Source organism: Microcaecilia unicolor, chromosome 11, assembly GCF_901765095.1.
Source record: "Microcaecilia unicolor chromosome 11, aMicUni1.1, whole genome shotgun sequence".
Classification (NCBI taxonomy): domain Eukaryota; kingdom Metazoa; phylum Chordata; class Amphibia; order Gymnophiona; family Siphonopidae; genus Microcaecilia; species Microcaecilia unicolor.
This window is the reverse complement of record NC_044041.1, coordinates 116,959,951-116,977,359: the sequence shown is the minus strand read 5'-3', so window position 1 is coordinate 116,977,359 and position 17,409 is coordinate 116,959,951. Positions and strand designations below refer to the sequence as shown.

General features: G+C 46.6%; 1 protein-coding gene across 1 annotated transcript; it reads right to left on the bottom strand.

The window, feature by feature from the left end:
- Positions 1–1,887: 1,887 nt before the first annotated feature.
- LOC115479648 lies at positions 1,888–9,570 on the bottom strand. Its single transcript, XM_030217706.1, has 3 exons — positions 9,417–9,570; positions 4,256–4,330; positions 1,888–2,735 (listed from the first exon to the last, which is right to left on the bottom strand). The coding sequence occupies exons 2-3, from the start codon at positions 4,290–4,292 to the stop codon at positions 2,167–2,169; spliced, it is 606 nt and encodes a 201-aa protein (XP_030073566.1). The 5' UTR covers positions 4,293–4,330; positions 9,417–9,570; the 3' UTR covers positions 1,888–2,166.
- Between the last annotated feature and the right edge of the window lie 7,839 nt (positions 9,571–17,409).

The following is a 17,409-nucleotide window of genomic DNA, read 5'->3' as shown; positions in this document are numbered from 1 at the left end:
GAAATGCTGGACTGTAGGGATGGAGGAGAGAGATTGGTGGGCAGGACAGGGAGATGGGCTGAAAGTGTGAGTGGAGAATGAGAATGTTGGGGTAGAAGAGTGTAGGAAGAAAGAGGGAGGGGAGATGCTTGGCATGGTGGAACCATGTGGGAGAGACCATCAGGGTTCTCAGGGGAGATGAGTAAGAACAGGATGGTGAATACAGAGGGTAGAAGAGAGTCACTGTGGACGAGGCTAGACATGGGCAGGGTTGGGTAATGGGGCAGGGCTGGGCAAGGGACTGGGGCCCACCAAACTGGTCTGCACAGGGCCCTGCAACTGCTAAGATCAGCTCTGCTGCTGGTTGAATGTACCATCATAGCCTGTGAGTCAGGCTCAGTCACATGGTTTCCTAAGTTTCTGTGAGGATTTTTAACATTTCATATTAACTACTTTGTTGTTCACTCTATGGTAGCCCAGAACTCACTGTTGGATCAGTTGAGTACAAAATACTTAAACAAATGTTTCTCCTATTTCTTCAATGTTAGCAAGCAAAGATCCTCTGTGTTCATCCCTGAATCCCTTAAATGCCAGTACTGTTCTAGCCTTCACAAGAAAGATACAGTTTACTGGCCACAGGGACTGATACTGGCAACAGGATTTAAGAAAAAAAAAAGTATATTTTCTCTCTATGACACATTATTTCCAAAGCATATTGAGTTTTATCTGGCCTCATATACTATGTTACCATCACGAGGAGACACTTTTCACGGAAAAGGTGGTGAATGCCTGGAACTCTCTTCACACGGGAGGTGATGGGGACAAAAATGGTGACAGAATTCAAAAAGGTGTGGGATCAACATAGAGGATCCCTGTCTAGCAAGAGATGGAATAAAAGTATAGATAATCATCCCTCAAAACAAGAAATTTAAATGACTTTAACAGTTTAAAGAAAGAGGCGTAGAGGGGGTAACATACGCTGAGCAGCAGTTAACACCCTAAAACAAAAAGAGAAGGGATAACCTAAAGGAACGGCAGGTACAACTCTAGTCACCTTTCTGGGGCACTGGATGGGCCGTACTGGTCTTTATCTGCTGTAATTTACTATCCAGCCAATATTCAGCCATCAGCATTTCTTTAAATAACAGACTGCCACAGGCTAGATCAGACCTGAATATTCAGAGCTGGCGCTATCTGGGTTTTTAGCAGCACAGGAACCCTCCAGGTATGGCCGATATTCAATGCCACACCCACATAGCGAATCAGGCATAGGTAGGACTGCTTGTGGGTGCTCCAACATGCCCAGTTATCTATGCGGGCACTGCCACTGAATACTGCCAGTGCCTGCATAACTCCCAGCTCTGCCCCCAGATTGGGAAAGGGAAATCAAAGGGGAAATGGGACTTGATATACCGCCTGTAGAAAAAATTGTTTTGCTAATATAGGGTTAATCATTCTTACAATTTCTGCATTAAATGTAGATTCTCTGAAATGTAGATTCTCTGACCTTGCAAGTAGAATGGAATGTGCCTAGATATGCTTGGGAGCCACACAAGCTGACTAGTAGCCTAGAAATGTAACATGTTAAATGTGATTGTGTTGACAGACACAGACACTAAGCTTCCTTTGTGACCCTGCACGTAGAAAAAACTTATAAGAGCTGAGGGGAGAAATTTTGAGTCAGACATCCTTCTGGCTGCAGTTGGATCTGTCTCCGTGCAAGTAAATAAAAATGCTTAAACCTGACTTGGTCTGATGGTATTTGTGAGTATTGTTAATAAAATTCTTTTAACACCGCCTTTCTGAGGTTTTTGCACCTACATTCAAAGCGGTTTACATATATTCAGGTACTTATTTTGTACCAGGGGCAATGGAGGGTTAGGTGACTTGCCCAGAGTCACAAGGAGCTGCAGTGGGAACTGAACTCAGTTCCCCAGGATCAAAGTTCACTGCACTAACCACTAGGCTGCAGAACTAACCGGAGAGTGCTGTGGCAGTCAGAACAGATCTGGTTAAGAACCACTGAATATCAGGTCCTGGGCTGACCAGTGGAATTGAACTATGCAGGAGAATCTCCTAATCAATTAAATCCTTTCGAATGGTGCCTCTGATGCTACTATGATAAGCACAAGTGCACACACACACACACACACATGTACATTTTCTTCTTTTTATAAGGGTTGGTGCCTAACACAACAACCATGGTTGGCAGTGACCAGCCTTCATCGAATTCAACAAGGACTTCAGGCGTCCTACGGCTGCAGCTGGGCCCTGGAAAACTTCCATTATTTTCACCCTGTTTGGGTCCCAGACACAGTTTTCTGTCAGAGGACTGATCCACTGGGGCGAATTTGGGGGTACCCAGGCAGTGTCATAACCGTGAACATGCCATGTTCTCCGGAGAGGGTGGTTCACACTGTCAATCTTCTTCACCTTGCCTACATAGACCTTGACTTTGAGGATGATGCGATCTGCAGGGCTCAGGTTTCCAGGGTATCCTTGGGCCTTCCGCAAGTCTCTGCTTGCATAGACCCCACGTCCTAGCATGCCATCTGCGGAAGGTCTGAAGCCTGTCTTGATGATGGAGGCTGCAGCCTGCTCACTGGTCCCATGGTACATGTCATAGGACCTACGACCTGCAGTCCGGCGCACCAAGACATGGATCCTGTTATCAGCCTCTTTAGAGAAGAGTCCAATGTCAGAAAGCTCTGGAGCCTCAGCCTGGGGGACATCAGCGAGAGTGGAGGACAGAAGCACTACACAAGGAGAAAGAGAGAGATGCACTCTTGTGTTATATTATAATGAACATACCTGCTTATAACAGATGAATGTCCCATCATTCCTGAGACACTCAGCAATCTGGCAAAGTGCTATTAATAAAGAGAAAAAGGTGAAGCTTGCCAGGTGACTAAATAGTAGTACTGCATAGTGTTGCCAGGACCAGATTTTGCTCCGCTGGCTGCCTGGGGTTCTCTGGAGGCAGCACACAGAACCCTCAGTGAAAGGAATTGGATTGGATTTCTTGATTTTTATATACTGCTTTGTAAAAAAATGTGTTGAGTTTACAAGAGAAAATAATCAGTAGATACAAAATATAATAGAGCATAACTACCATATTCAAATACTCAGATCTTTCATTGCTCAATAGTGTCACCTGCTGGCCAAATTTAGAAAACACAACGAGTGAACCAGGATATCTGACTTAGGACTGCTGAGTGAGGTCAAGGAGCTGGAAAAATGAAGGGGAAATCTAGTGAATTGCAACTGGTTCCATTTCCCAATAGATGCTGGTTCTGACTAAATTGGAAGCCTAAAGATGCAAGAAGAAACTACCAAGTAAAAAAAAATAAAATTAAAACAAAGGTAAAGGCACTGTGGTGAAACCGGTCCTGAAGATTCCCTGTGACACCACAGTAGATGGGCAAAAACTTTAGGAGGTCTTTTACTAAGTAGCGCTAAGCCCAATGCAAGATTACTGCTCGCTACTCTGGAACTACCGCCGGGCTACCACAGCGGCCCAGCGGTAGTTCCCACCTCCAGTGCATGCCATTTCTGGCACCAGTAGTTTGCCCAGTGGTAATTGGGTGGCAGTAAGTGCTCCCCCCTGAAATGGCCACGCAGCAAGTGGTTCACTTACGGCACAGCCATCTCTTTAAAAAAAAAAGGCAGCTTTTTACCTGCTGTGCTAAAAGGGGGCCTCAGCATGTGTCAAAAACATTCGCTGACACTAGCACCACAGCTTAGTAAAAGGGGCCCTTAAAGCCTCTCTCCAGTAATGGAAGAGATCGGGTTATAAGAGACCTAGGTATGCCTGCTCTGTAACGCCCCTCTCTAAATTACTCAGTTCTGGATTATAAACTGCCCCTGTATACTAAGCCATGCTAGTGGCTGCCATGCGCTAATGCCGACACAGCCCATTCACTTTGGGCTGTATCAGCATTGCCGCGCAGCTTAGTAATCAGGGGAGTAAGACGTCATTTCAAGCACTCGACCTCTGCACAGTGACTCCACATGATGAAGCTCAGGATAAAATTTATCCTCATAATGTTAGCTATCAACAAAATAAAAAGAACACATCTTGAACGCTGGAATCCATTTTCACACTGCGGAAAAAAAAACTACCCCCACCACCAACTTTTACAAGTCCCCTCAAAGAATACAAAATTTATTTTAAAAATTTAAAGCAATGAAGAGATGATTTTAACTAGTGTAATGAAACAAAATCTTAACTGGAAGCTCTGAGTTCCTTTGCTCAGATACTGACACATTAACATACCAAAGAGTGCAAGGACTGTGGCAGTCAGAGGTGCCATCTTCACACTTGTGCTTCTGGCAGTAAGAGCAGAGGGATCTGGAACAAGATAAGAAAGACATCGCAAATATAATGGTATCAGTTCTAAATATAGAAACCAGAAGACTTTTAATTTTCATATTATGTCAAATATCCCTCCTAAAAATCAACAAGACAATGATGTTTCCTCATTTTATCCACACTGCACCCATTGCTAACAAATTTCTTTACGTATCCCACGTTTTACCCCTCACTCTCCCATCATCGAGGATCCTCTGTGCTTGTCCCAGGATTTACTCCTTACTCTCCCACCCATGAGGATACAATGTACTTATTCCAGGCTTTACTCCTCACTCTCTCACCGCTGAGGATACTCTGTGCTTATTCCAGGCTTTATTCCTCACTCTCCCACCGCTGAGGATCCTCTATGTTTATCCCAGGCTTTAACCCTCACATCTCCACTGCTGTAGATCCTCTGTGCTTATTCCAGGCTTTACCCCTCACTCTTTCACCATTGAGGATACTCTGTGCTTATTCTAGGCTTTAATCCTCACTCTCCCACCACTGAGGAAACTCTGTGCTTGTCCCAGGATTTACTCCTCACTCTTCAACTGCTGAGGATCCTTTGTGTTTATCCAAGGATTTACTCCTCACTCTCCCACTGCTGACGATCCTCTGTGCTTATCCCAGGCTTTACTCCTCACTCCCCATTGATGAGGATCCTCCAGGTTGTTGATTCTGTGAAGGGGTGGAGCAGATAGAAGTGGAAGGGGAAGGAGTGAGGAGGCTCAAGAGCAAAAGGAGACAGAACAGAGCCTTGCCTTTACTACTTCCCCAGGGAGAGAGAAGAGAAAGGTTAGTGTCCCCTGTAAAATGGAGGAGAGAAAAAGACTACACTATCCAGCAGCCCCGGCGCAAGCCCTGGTATAGAGATTATCTTCCCCAGCAGGTCACAGGGGAGAACTCTGACAAGGCAAGGGAGGGGCCCCTGGAGGGTAATCAAATGAAAGAGGAACAGCTGAACAGGGGGTGGGACGAGGAACCCATGGAGTGGCAAGAGGCTGAGGAGAGAGAGAGAGGAGTGCCCAGAGGAACCGATGGACCTCACAGCCTGGGCTCATTCCTTAGGAAAAAAGCTGAAAAAGCAGGTGAACTCGTGGTATGGCAGCTGGGTTGCAAGGGGAAAGAGAAAGGGTCATGAGGGAGAAGGGTCAGTGTATTGAGAGAGTGACCCAAGAAAGGGTGGGACCTTTTTTCTTCCCAAAGCAGTTCAGGCTGTTATGAACTGTGTGTTAAAGGTGCTGTTTATTGACTCCTCCTGTGTGAACTGTTCACAGCGGGAGGAAGCTGGTTGTGGGAAAGTGTTTGCTCAAGCCTGAAGAGGTGGTTTATTGGGAACTGTTTATTGGGACTGTTTGCAAAAGCACCAGGAAGAAACCGGGAGCAGTTTCTTTCTTTTTCTTGTGTTTTTTTTTTGACTGCCCTTCAGGGACATTCTCCCTCTTTTCAAAGGGGAGGGGGAAAAGGAGAGCACGGGGCTGTAGACTGCTTAAGGTGGAACAAACTGCGTTCTGGGAGTGGAGTTGTTTTTCTTTCCTGCTGTGCTGTGATCCTGAAAGGAGAAACGGTGGGACTGTGTTTCTTTTGCCTGCTTTAATTCTGAACTGGAGGACTGTGAAACCCAAGAGAATAAAGATACTTACTGACTTTGCTTTCTGGAGTTTGGATTGCTTTGAGCCCTGCCCTGTGAACTGCAGTGGGCTAGGAGTCTGAGACAGGTATCCTGACTCTTAACCGGAGTGGCCAGGGCAGAGGGAAGATCCTGAGGACCCCGGGAGGAGGGACAGAGCTTTCACAATTCTCACTTCTTAATTAATACATTAAAACAAGTTGGTCAGTTAGTTTCCTTTATTCAGAGGGAAATTTGCCCCTATGTTTACCAGTTCCACAAGGTCTATCATGGACTTCCTTCTGTCCTGGTTTCTCCCTCTGACGTTGTTTCATTCACTTGCCACTCTTATCACTTGTATGCTACTAGCCACCTCAGTCATTTTGGCTTTAAACCCAACTGCATCAGCTCTTAGTTCATTACAAAAAGCGAGTCCTCACTGCCCTTGCAACCACTAAGAGAAGAATCTCAAGGCATTGCATCATCTTTAACCCAGGCTGCTGAACTGTTGCTCTTCAGCTGTGCTAGGTCTTAATTTCTAGGGCAGTGATGGCGAACCTATGGCACGCGTGCCAGAGAGGGCACGCAGAGCCCTCTCTGTTGGCACGCGTGCCGTCACCTCAGCCAGTTCCAGCCCCCCTCCAAATAAAAGTCATACCTGGTCGGAGTTAAGGCGGCGTCTGCAGCGACAGTGAAAAGCCTGCTGGCTCGGCGTGCCTTCAGCCTTCCCTTCTGTCTCTCAAGCTCTGGTCCCGCCCTCATTTCCTGTTTCACAAGAGCGGGACCAGAGCTTGAGAGACAGAAGGGAAGGCTGAAGGCGCGCCGAGCCAGCAGGCTTTTCACTGTCGCTGCCGACGCCACCTTAACTCCGACCAGTTATGACTTTTATTCGGAGGGGGGGCCCTGGTGCTCGGAGGGAGGGCGGGCGGGCGACCTGGTACTCAGGCGGCCTGGTGCTGGGTGGGAGGGAGTGATGCCTGGTGCTGGATGGGTGGGAGGGAGGGAGGCAGGCCTGGTACTGGGTGGGAGAGAGGCCTGGTGCTGGGTGGGAGGGAGGCTTGGTGCTGGGTAGGAGGCCTGGTGCTGGGTGGGAGGGATGCCTGGTGCTGGGAGGGAGGGCGGGAGGGAGAGGAGGGTTGCTGGACAAGGGTGGCTGGCGGGGAGATGGGTGGCTGGAGGGGAGAGGAGGATTGCTGGACATGAGTGGATGGAGGGGAGGGCAGGGGGGAGAAAAACTGCACATGGATGGAGAAAATAGGCAAAAGCTGGATCCACATTATACCTCCTCCAGTCAATTCCACAGAGGAGGACCCAGCTTTTACTTTTGGATGGAGGGCAAGAAATGAAGAAGAAAGGAGGAAAATAAAGAAATAAATGGAAAGGAAGCGCTGGAAACGGTTAAGAGAACAGATAGAGAGCAGCAGAATCAGAGACTAGGACCAATATGGATAGAAAAACAAAATCACCAGACAACAAAAGTAAAAAAAATCATTTTCATTTTAGTGCTTGGAATATGTCCAATTTGAGAATTTACATCTGCTGTCCTGTTTTGCACTGGGTATACTGGAGCTGTAAAAGCTTACAGAAATGATTTATAATGAAAAAAATCATGTTATTTTTTTCTCCTATACTAGTATAATAGTTTCAATGATGTCTGTTTATATGCACCATGGCTGGTGTAAGGGGTGTGGCTATCATAGGGGTGGAGTCATATGTGGTGACCCCGCCCATAATGAGTACCAGCACCTGTTATTCAGGTTAAATTGCCCTGTTGGCACTTTGCGATAAATAATTAGATTTTGGGTTGCTGTTTGGGCACTCGGTCTCTGAAAGGTTCGCCATCACTGTTCTAGGGGAACCCACTTTTCAGACTGAACAGGCAGAGCCACAGAAATGCCCTCCTAGTGCAGCCCTTCCCTCCAAGCAGCCTTCAAGGAAAATCAGTGGAGGGATATGCCTAGAACTGACAAAGCAGAGAAAAATCACTCCGTTTCCTAATCTAATCCCAGGCTTCTTGATTTTCCCCCTTTCCCCCTCCTATCCTTTGGGGAACAAGAAGGGGGAGGGGAGGGAGTGATCTTGAATCAGACATTGCAGTGAGATTAAAGAACAGACACAGAAAGGAGCTGAATTAGCAAAACTTTGAAATTTGTGAGCAGTAGTGCCAATCCCCAGAAATAACCTTTGCGCTAATATGACCATATTTCTGTCTCATACTCAAGTGTGTAATTTCTGGCAGAACCACCCAGAATAGCATTCTGCCACCATTTGCCACAACCTAAGAGAGTGGAGCAGAGCTGCTGTGGAATTTTTCTGGCCACCTCTACAGGAAGCAAGACAGAGATGGTTAAAATTGATGTGAAGCGTCTGTTCACGCTTTCCAAATATACCAGGACTAGGGGGCATGCGATGAAGCTACAATGTAGTAAATTTAAAACAAATCAGAGAAAATTTTTCTTCACTCAACGTGTAATTAAACTCTGGAATTCGATGCCAGAGATTGTGGTAAAGGCGGTTAGCTTAGCGGAGTTTTAAAAAGGTTTGGACGACTTCCTAAAGGAAGAGAGTCCATAGACCGTTATTAAATGGACTTGGGGAAAATCCACTATTTCTGGGATAAGCAGTATAAAATGTTTTGTACATTTTGGGATCTTGCCGGGTATTTGTGACCTGGATTGGCCACTGTTGGAAACAGGATGCTGGGCTTTATGGACCTTTGGTCTTTCCCAGTATGGCAATACTTATGTACTTATGGGAGCAGCCACTAGTCTTGATACTTGCACGACTCAATGGCACTCAAGACCCTGAGAGAAGATAGGGGAAATGCCTTCCAATCCCACTGCCTCTGTCACTAGTGGGTATGTCAGCTTCCTGTCCCCAATGTTGCTTGTTAATAGGGGCTGTGAGTTTTGTAGGAAGGAGGCGAGATTGCGTGAGAGATTGAGAGGATCAGAGTGTGAGGAAGAACAGGTTGTAAGTGAGGAAGTCAGAGGTGGGAAAAGAGTGAGCAGGTACTACGGATTGTGATCAGAGGGGCTATAGGTAGGAGGGAGACAGGAGAGATTGAGTGAACAGAGTGCATGGTGCTACTCCATTCCTTTCCTTCTAAGAAGGCAAACAGGCTGTAAACCTGAATTCTGGGCTTCTTTGTCCATGAAACCTGAGGAGAGCAGGCAGAGTGAACCAGGCCACCCTATACCCCAAAGCAGAGGAGGTCCAGCTGATTCCAGCCTGAAGAGGAAAACTGACCTAGAAAGGAAAGGAGGAGAGCTCAGTAAGCTTCCAACAGGTGAATGAGGACCACCAGAGATTAGAGGGTGAGACTTGGAAGCTATGGGACCAGTTGGTAAAGAAACGGTTTAAAAAGTGAGAGAGAGAGAATGAGTTTGGGAGAGAAAGTTCACACCGTCCTGCCACATCCTCCATACCTCTACTTCCGTTTTGTTTACAAAACTAAATCCTGAGCAGAATACTTACCAGATACCAAAGAGTTCACCTTTGGAGATCACCTGTTCAGAGAGGCACCCAAGGAGGGAGATCAGCTCCAGTCCAATTCCTGGTTCTCTTTATATGTACCTTCTTCCCACACAATTTCCCTTTTCCACAGAACAGAGGAATTTCCTTCTGAGGAAGGGAGTTGGCCAATACAACATCTGTGAGACGATAAGCAGACTTTACAATTACCCAGCCCTATCCGAGAATGTTTAAAGTAAACTGAGGCTTGAAATGAAAGTCTCAACTTTCACATTTCTTAATATGGGGATCTATCAGCTCAGTAATTATTTTAATATGCTTCAGGTTTTTTTCATTTCTTCCTTTCTTGTTATCTTGCTTTTTGTAGGAGTGTCTCATGTTTTCAGTTCTTGAGGATCTGTGTAATTTTGAGTCTCTGCTGGGAGCCTCCTTTTCTCTCCCTCTCTTGTCTCTGTTTTTCACCCCCAAGTCTCTCCCTCTGTATCCTAACCTATATCTCCCCCAGTCTTACTCTTCTGTCCCCCTTACTCCTTCTTTGAGAGTATCAGCATGGAGGAGTGGCCTAGTGGTTAGGGTGGTGGACTTTGGTTCTGAGGAACTGAGTTTGATTCCCTGCACAGGCAGCTCCTTGTGACTCTGAGCAAGTCACTTAACCCTCCATTGCCCGCTGCATTGAGCCTGCCATGAGTGGGAAAGCGTGGGGTACAAATGTAACAAAAATAAATCTCTCAGCTTCTTTAATGATTACCCTAAGTCAAATCTACTACTATTTATCATTTCTATAGCACTACTAGACGTACGCAGCACTGTACACCTGAACATGAAGAGACAGTCCCTGCTCGACAGAGCTTACAATATAATTAGGACATGCAGTGCCAATTCCAGACCCCCCCCCCCCCCACTGCCGATCCAAATCCCCCAATACAGACCCCACACCCCCTCAGGTGCTCCTCCATTATCTATGGCCTAAGGGTCATATACTTGGTAGTCCAGTGGTTCAAGGACAGGAGTGATTCCCCAGTCACTCCTTTCTTGCCAGCACCATCTCCAAAATGGCACCTCTTGTGGTAGTCTCATGTTACTACTGCTAGGGGTCATGTTTTCTTATACAAAAGCACTGAAATCATTTGGGGTCATTCCTTATACAATTTAAAAAATAAATAACCTGTCTTACAGTGTCAGCTTTTCTAAAGTTTGTTTGGTTTTGGGGTGTTTTGTTTGTTTTTTGCCATGGTGGTTCCCATCTGCTCTTTTGAGTTTCTATGAAATTCCATTCCCAACTTATTTGACTCTTTCCCCTTTTTATATCCACTTAACCTGATTCATTTAAACCAGCAGATGCAGATATGTGAGATAAATGCCAAGTCAAAGCCAGCCTGTCTTGTCCCTGGCAAAAAAAAAAGTGAGAAGGGACACAACAGGGGTAGGTAATCTTCAGACCCTGTGGACACCAATTCACTCTGGTTTTCAGGTTACCTCTAATGAATATGCATGAAAGAGGTCCGCGTACACACAAATTCACTTTTATGCAAATCCATCTCATTAGAGGTATCCCCAAACCCCAATTGCCCAACCCTGGAACCCAAAGGTGGCCATGTCCCCTGTGGCTGGAAGTGAGACACTGAGTCCCTGTGACTGCAACTAAGTTACTGTCTGCCCATGGCTGGATATCAGTAACTGAGTCTCCCTGATTGCAAGTAAGTTACTGAGATGTGAGCGAGTCCCCATGACTGAACGTGAGTGACTGAGTCCCCCATGAATGCAAATAAGTAACTGAGATGTGAGTGACTGAGTCCCCATGTTACTGAGATATGCATGACAGTTCCATGTGGCTGGATGTGAGAAACCGAGTTCCCTGTGGCTGGATGTGAGTGACTGAGTCCGTATGATTGCAAGTAAGTTACTGAGATGTGAGTAACTGAGTCCCCATGGCTCGATTTGAGTGACTGATTCCCCATGAATGCAAATAAGTTACTGAGTGAGAAGTGAGTGACTTAGTTTCCTGTGACTGGATGAGAAAAACTGAGTCTTCATGGTTGCAAATAAGTTTCTGAGATGTGAGTTACTGAGTTCCTATGGCTGGATGTGAATGACTGAGTCCCCATAATTGCAGATAAGTTACTAAGATATGAGTGACTTAGAGGGGCATTATCGAACATCGCCGGCGAAATAGATCGCCGGTGATCTATTTTGGCGGCGGCGCTACATCTGGCCAGAACCGTATTATCGAAAAAGATGACCGGTCATCTTTTTTTTTCGATAATATGGTTTAGCCCGGCCAAATGTCGCCGGGTTTGAGATGGCCGTTTTTGTTTTTCAGCGATAATGGAAAATAAATGCCGGCGATCTCCAACCCGGCGACATCCAAGGCATTTGGTCATGGGAGGAGCCAGCATTTGTAGTGCACTGGTCCCCCTGACATGCCAGGACACCAACTGGGCACCCTAGGGGTCAGTGCGGTGGACTTCAGAAAAAGCTCCCACATGCATAGCTCCCTTACTTTGGGTGCTGAGCGCCCCAACCCCCCCAAAACCCACTACCCACAAATGTACAACACTACCGTAGCTCTTAGGGGTGAAGGGGGCAACTACATGTGGGTACAGGGGGTTTTGGAGGGCTTCCATTACCAGCAGAAGTGTTACAGGTGGGGGGGGGGGCCTGAGTCCGCCTGCCTTAAGCACACTGCGGTACCCACTAAAAGTGCTCCAGGGACCTGCATACACGCATGCCTCTAGGACTTGTTGCTGCTGTATAACCTTGGCACACCAGTTGACACCTGAAGACTAATCTCTTTGAAAAAGTCCTTTATTGGAATAAGCACGTTTACTCACAGTTAACTGCAGATCAGAGGTTGTGCCTCACTGGCAAAGAGTCTCCCTGGTACTGAGATTAGCAGTAGGTCAGAGCTGGCACAATGGTGTACAATGCCCTCTTTCAGCCACATTCAAGGTAATAACTACGTTCTCTAACATGGGTAACACATGAAAGGGATCTAAAACTGGCTTACAAAAATGGCCACTACCTCATGGACTACCGGAAACAAAACAGGGCACACTCTGACCCAGTTAGAAGGGGGAAAAGCACCATGGGAGTAGAGCCCACTACCCTACACCCACCACAATGCATTGCTGATGTGACTCTGCAGTGCACCTAACAGAAAAGGTGTCACACTCACCCGAGAGCCACATCACAACCAGGGAAAGGCTATCAGAGGATACAACACATTCTGCTGTCATGGAGGTGGGTACGGCATTTGAGGCTGGCATACAGGCTGGCAAAAAAGGTTTTTATTTTTATTTTTTTAGTAAGGGAGGGGGTTGGTGACCACTGGGGGAGTATGGGGAGGTCATCCCCGATTCCCTCCAGTGGTCATCTGGTGAGTTGGGGCACCTTTTTGAGGTTTGGTCGTGAAAATAAAAGGATCAAGTAAACCCGGTGAAATACTGCTTAATGCCGCTTTTTTTTCCATTATCCGCGAAAGCCGGCCATCTGGTAGCCACACTCATGCCCGCCCATGTCCCGCCTTCGCTTTGCCGCCGACACGCCCCTTTGAACATTCGCTGGCGAGGCAATGGGAAAGCGGCGATGCTGTCAAAAAAGCAGCTTTTGATTATACCAATTTTGCTGCTTTTCCGAGATCACCAGCCATCTCCCGATTTATGTCAGGAAATGGCCGGCGATCACTTTCGAAAATGAGCTGGTTAGTTCCCTGTGGCTGAAGGTGAGAAACTGAGTTCCTTGTGGCTGGATATGAGTGACTGAGTCCTCATAGAAACAAGATGGCAGATAAGGGCCGAATGAGCCATCCAGTCTGCCCATGCTCAGTAACCACTAACTTTTCCTTTTCCTAAGAGATCCCACGTGCCTGTCCTATACTTACTTAAATTCAGACACAGACCTTGTCTCCGCGACCTCCAGGGCCAGTCTTAGCAGGTGCGGGGCCCTGTGCAGACCAATTTGGTGGGGCCTCACCCTAGCCCTGCCACCGCCTAGCTCCACCCCACCCTAGCTCCACCCCATTGATAAGAATATTCAATTTTTAGAAAACATTTTATTTATGAAATTTCAAATAAAGACAAATGAAGCAAAACGTGTACAGAAAAACTGATTGAAATAAGCACAATGCTATCATGAACCCCCCCCCCCTCCCAGAAATTATTCAGTTCAAGTCCACTACAATTAGGAATTCCAATTCTCATAATAAAGGAGAATAAAGGAAAAATATTAATTGAGAAAAGATCCATCTCATCCATGAACAGCGATTCTCCTCTGCCTTGCCCTGCCCTCCCATCCCTTCCATGTCCAGCGATTCTCCTCTGCCCTGCCCTATCATCCCATCCATGTCCATTGATTCTTCCCTCCCCTCCCCTCCATGTCCAGCGATTCTCCTCTGCCCTCCCCTCCCCTCCCATCCAATCCATGTCCAGTCTAGCGATTCTCCTCTGCCCTTCCCTCCCATCCGTGTCCCGCGATTCTGCCCTCCCCTCCATGTCCAGTGATTTCTCCTCCCATCCATGTCCAGCAATTCTCCTCTGCCCTGCCTTCCCATCCATGTTCCGCAATTCCCCCCTCCTCTCCCCTCCCATCCCATCCATGAACAGCGATGCTCCTCTGACTTGCCCTGCCCTCCCATCCCATCCCATCCATGTCCAGCCTCCAGTGATTCTCCTCTGCCCTGCCCTTCTATCCCATCCAAGTCTATTGATTCTCCCCTCCCCTCCATGTCCAGCGATTCTCCCATCCTCTCCCCTGCCCTCTTCTCCTTCCTGCCGCCCTGCCTACTGGTAGAGTTACAAGGTTATGCACATAAAATAGGAATGGAGAGAGGAAAGGGGTGGAGGGGGAAGGAGGATGAAAATAAGGGAAAAGGGGAAGAGGGAAAAAGGGAAATGAGGGAAAAGGGGTAGGAGGGAGGGGAGGGTAAGTGTACATGTGTAATAATAAACATAATAACATTTAAAAAACCAGCATAGACTTCACTGAGAGAGTAAATACATACCAACCAACACTTTATTCTCCGTCTCCAACTCAGGATGGAACTCTGCTGCATGGTCTGCCTTTGAGGAAGGAAGTTACATCGTGTTACGGGGGTGGGCGGGCCGCACGCCGCATCACACAGAAGTGGCGGCAGAGGAGAGACACAGCAGACCAATTGGGCAGGCCAGGCATCAGGAGGTCGAGTAGCAACTACAAGGCAACTGTGACCATTCACGGCCGGGGTCAGCGGTCAGGTGAGGTGACGTCCTGGCCAGCCAGGAGACCAGGTGACGCTGGAGGGAAGCTGCGCCTGCAGTTGCAGAAGTTAGAACTGCATATGTGCAGCAGGTGATAGCCAGCAGCCGCTGCGGGAGAGGTCTGGCTCACTCACTGGCTCAGTCTGGCTGAGACTCGGAGCGAAGAGCACCCAGAGTGGGATGGGAGGAGGCGGAGTTGAGGCACGCCACGGGGCCCCTTTGAGCGCGAGGCCCTGTGCGGTCGCTTCTGCCGCCCCTGCCTAAGACTGGCCCTGACGACCTCCACCGGGAGGCTATTCCACACATCCACCACCTATCTGAGAAAGAGTATTTTCTTAGGTTACTCTTTATCCTATTTCCTCTTAACATCATCTTATGCCTTCTCATTCCAGAGTTTTCCTTCATTTGAAAAAGGCTCACCTCCTGTACATTAATGCCACGGATGTATTTAAACGTCTCTATCAACAATATAAACAGAGGAAAAGGAACCCTCTCAGTAACAAAGTCACACCAAACACAGCAAAGGTGACAAAAAAAAAAAGAAGCTAAACGATACAATGTGTAAAAATTTATTTGATAACATCCCAGACTCGACACGAGTCGTTTTTCGGCCCAAACAGCCTGCCTCGAGTCTTTTGCCAGATTTGTTTTTCAACAACGCTATCTGTTTGAAACAAATGACATGTGTGTACTGCTGACTGGGTTAATAGCAATTTGGAAATGGACATATGAGGTGAAATGTCACTGAAGAGCTTCTGTAATAAAAAATCTCTTGCAGCCAGGCACTGACAAGTGTATTTTCAAGTGATCACACGCCAGCAGCTGGCTGAGATATGTAAAGAAAGTATTATTGCAGCATAATCTGATATCAAAATTGGATGAATGACACTGTTGATAATACCAAGAGACAGAGATTTAGAGATTAAAAAATAATCTATTCAGCAATATGGTAAAAACTAGCCAAGTAGCTTTAGCACGTCCTTACATAGTAACATAGTAAGTGATGGCAGATAAAGACCTGAACGGTCCATCCAGTCCACCCAACAGTCTCATTCATTATCAATTCATGATTAAATCAACAATGGACATGATATTATATACTTGATCAGGGTCTTTCTTTGGTGTTTCTGGGACATAGACCTTAGAAGTCTGCCCGGTTCTGTCCTTATGTTTCAACTACTGGAGTTGCTGTCAAAGCCCAATTTAGCCTATTCGAATCTGTCTTGTCATTTGTGAAGCCCTCTCCAGCCCATTGAAGCCCTCTCCAGTCCATCCTAAACCGGATTGCCATATGCGGGACCCAGACCATACAAGCCTGCCCAGCCAGAGTCACCATCTAAGCACAACGTGACTTGCAAACACATATGCAAACCTTTAAGTTTTTATGCCATTCATTTTCTAATTAGAGATCTTCTGAGTTCATCCCACACCTTTTTGAATTCTGCCATCGTTTGTTTTTTCTCCACCACCTCACTTGGGAGGGCATTCCAGGTGTCATCTATCCTCTCCGTGAAAGAGGATTTCCTGACATTACTCCTAAATCTACCACCCCACAACCTGAATTCATGTCCTCTAGTTTTACCATTTTCCCTTCTCTGGAAAATATTTGTTTCTATATTAATACCTTTCAAGTATTGGGAAAATGTGGGATACAAATGCTACAAATAAATAAATAAAAGTATTAATCCACGAACGAACCTTTTCCGGAGATGGGAAGGCGGTAGAACTAGAGGACATGAAATGAAATTGAAGAGGGGCAGACTCAAGAAAAATGTCAGGAAGTATTTTTTCACGGAGAGAGTAGTGGATGCTTGGAATGCCTTCCCACGGGAGGTGGTGGAGATGAAAACGGTAACGGAATTCAAACATGCGTGGGACAAACATAAAGGAATCCTGTTCAGAAGGAAGGGATCCTCAGGAGCTTAGCAGAGATTGGATGGCAGAGCCGGTGGTGGGAGGCGGGGCTGGTGGTTGGGAGGCGGGGATAGTGTTGGGCAGACTTATACGGTCTCTGCCCTGAAAAAGACAGATACAAATCAAGGTAAGGTATACACAAAAAGTAGCACATATGAGTTATCTTGTTGGGCAGACTGGATGGACCGTGCAGGTCTTTTTCTGCCGTCATCTACTATGTTACTATGTTACTTTGTCTGTATTATATCTCCCCTGTCCCTCCTCTGCTCTAGGGTATACATATTCAGGTCTTCCAGTCTCTTCTCATATATCTTTTGGCTCAAGCCTCATACCATTTTTGTTGCCTTACTCTGAACTGCTTCAAGTCTTCATACATCTTTAGCAAGTCTTCTTACATCTTTAGCAAGATATGGCCTCCAAAACTGAACATATTACTCCAAGTGGGGCCTCACCAATGACTTGTACAGGCCATCAACACCTCCTTTCTTCTGCTGGTTACACCTCTCTCTATACAGCTTAGTATCCTTCTTGCTATGGCCACCGCCTTGTCACACTATTTTGTCACCTTCAGATACTCAGTTAGATACTATCACCCCAAGGTCCCTCACACTGTCTGTGCATATCAGCCTCTCATCGCCTAACATATACGGCTCCCTTGGATTTCTACTCCCTAAGTGCATCACTCTGCACTTCTTTGCATTGAATTTTAATTACCAAACATTAGACATCTGGGGTGTCCACTCTGTTACAAATCATCCGCAAAAAGGCAAACTTTACCTTCTAACCCTACGGCAATGTCGCACACAAATATATTGAACAGAATCGGCCTCAGCACCAATCCTTGAGGC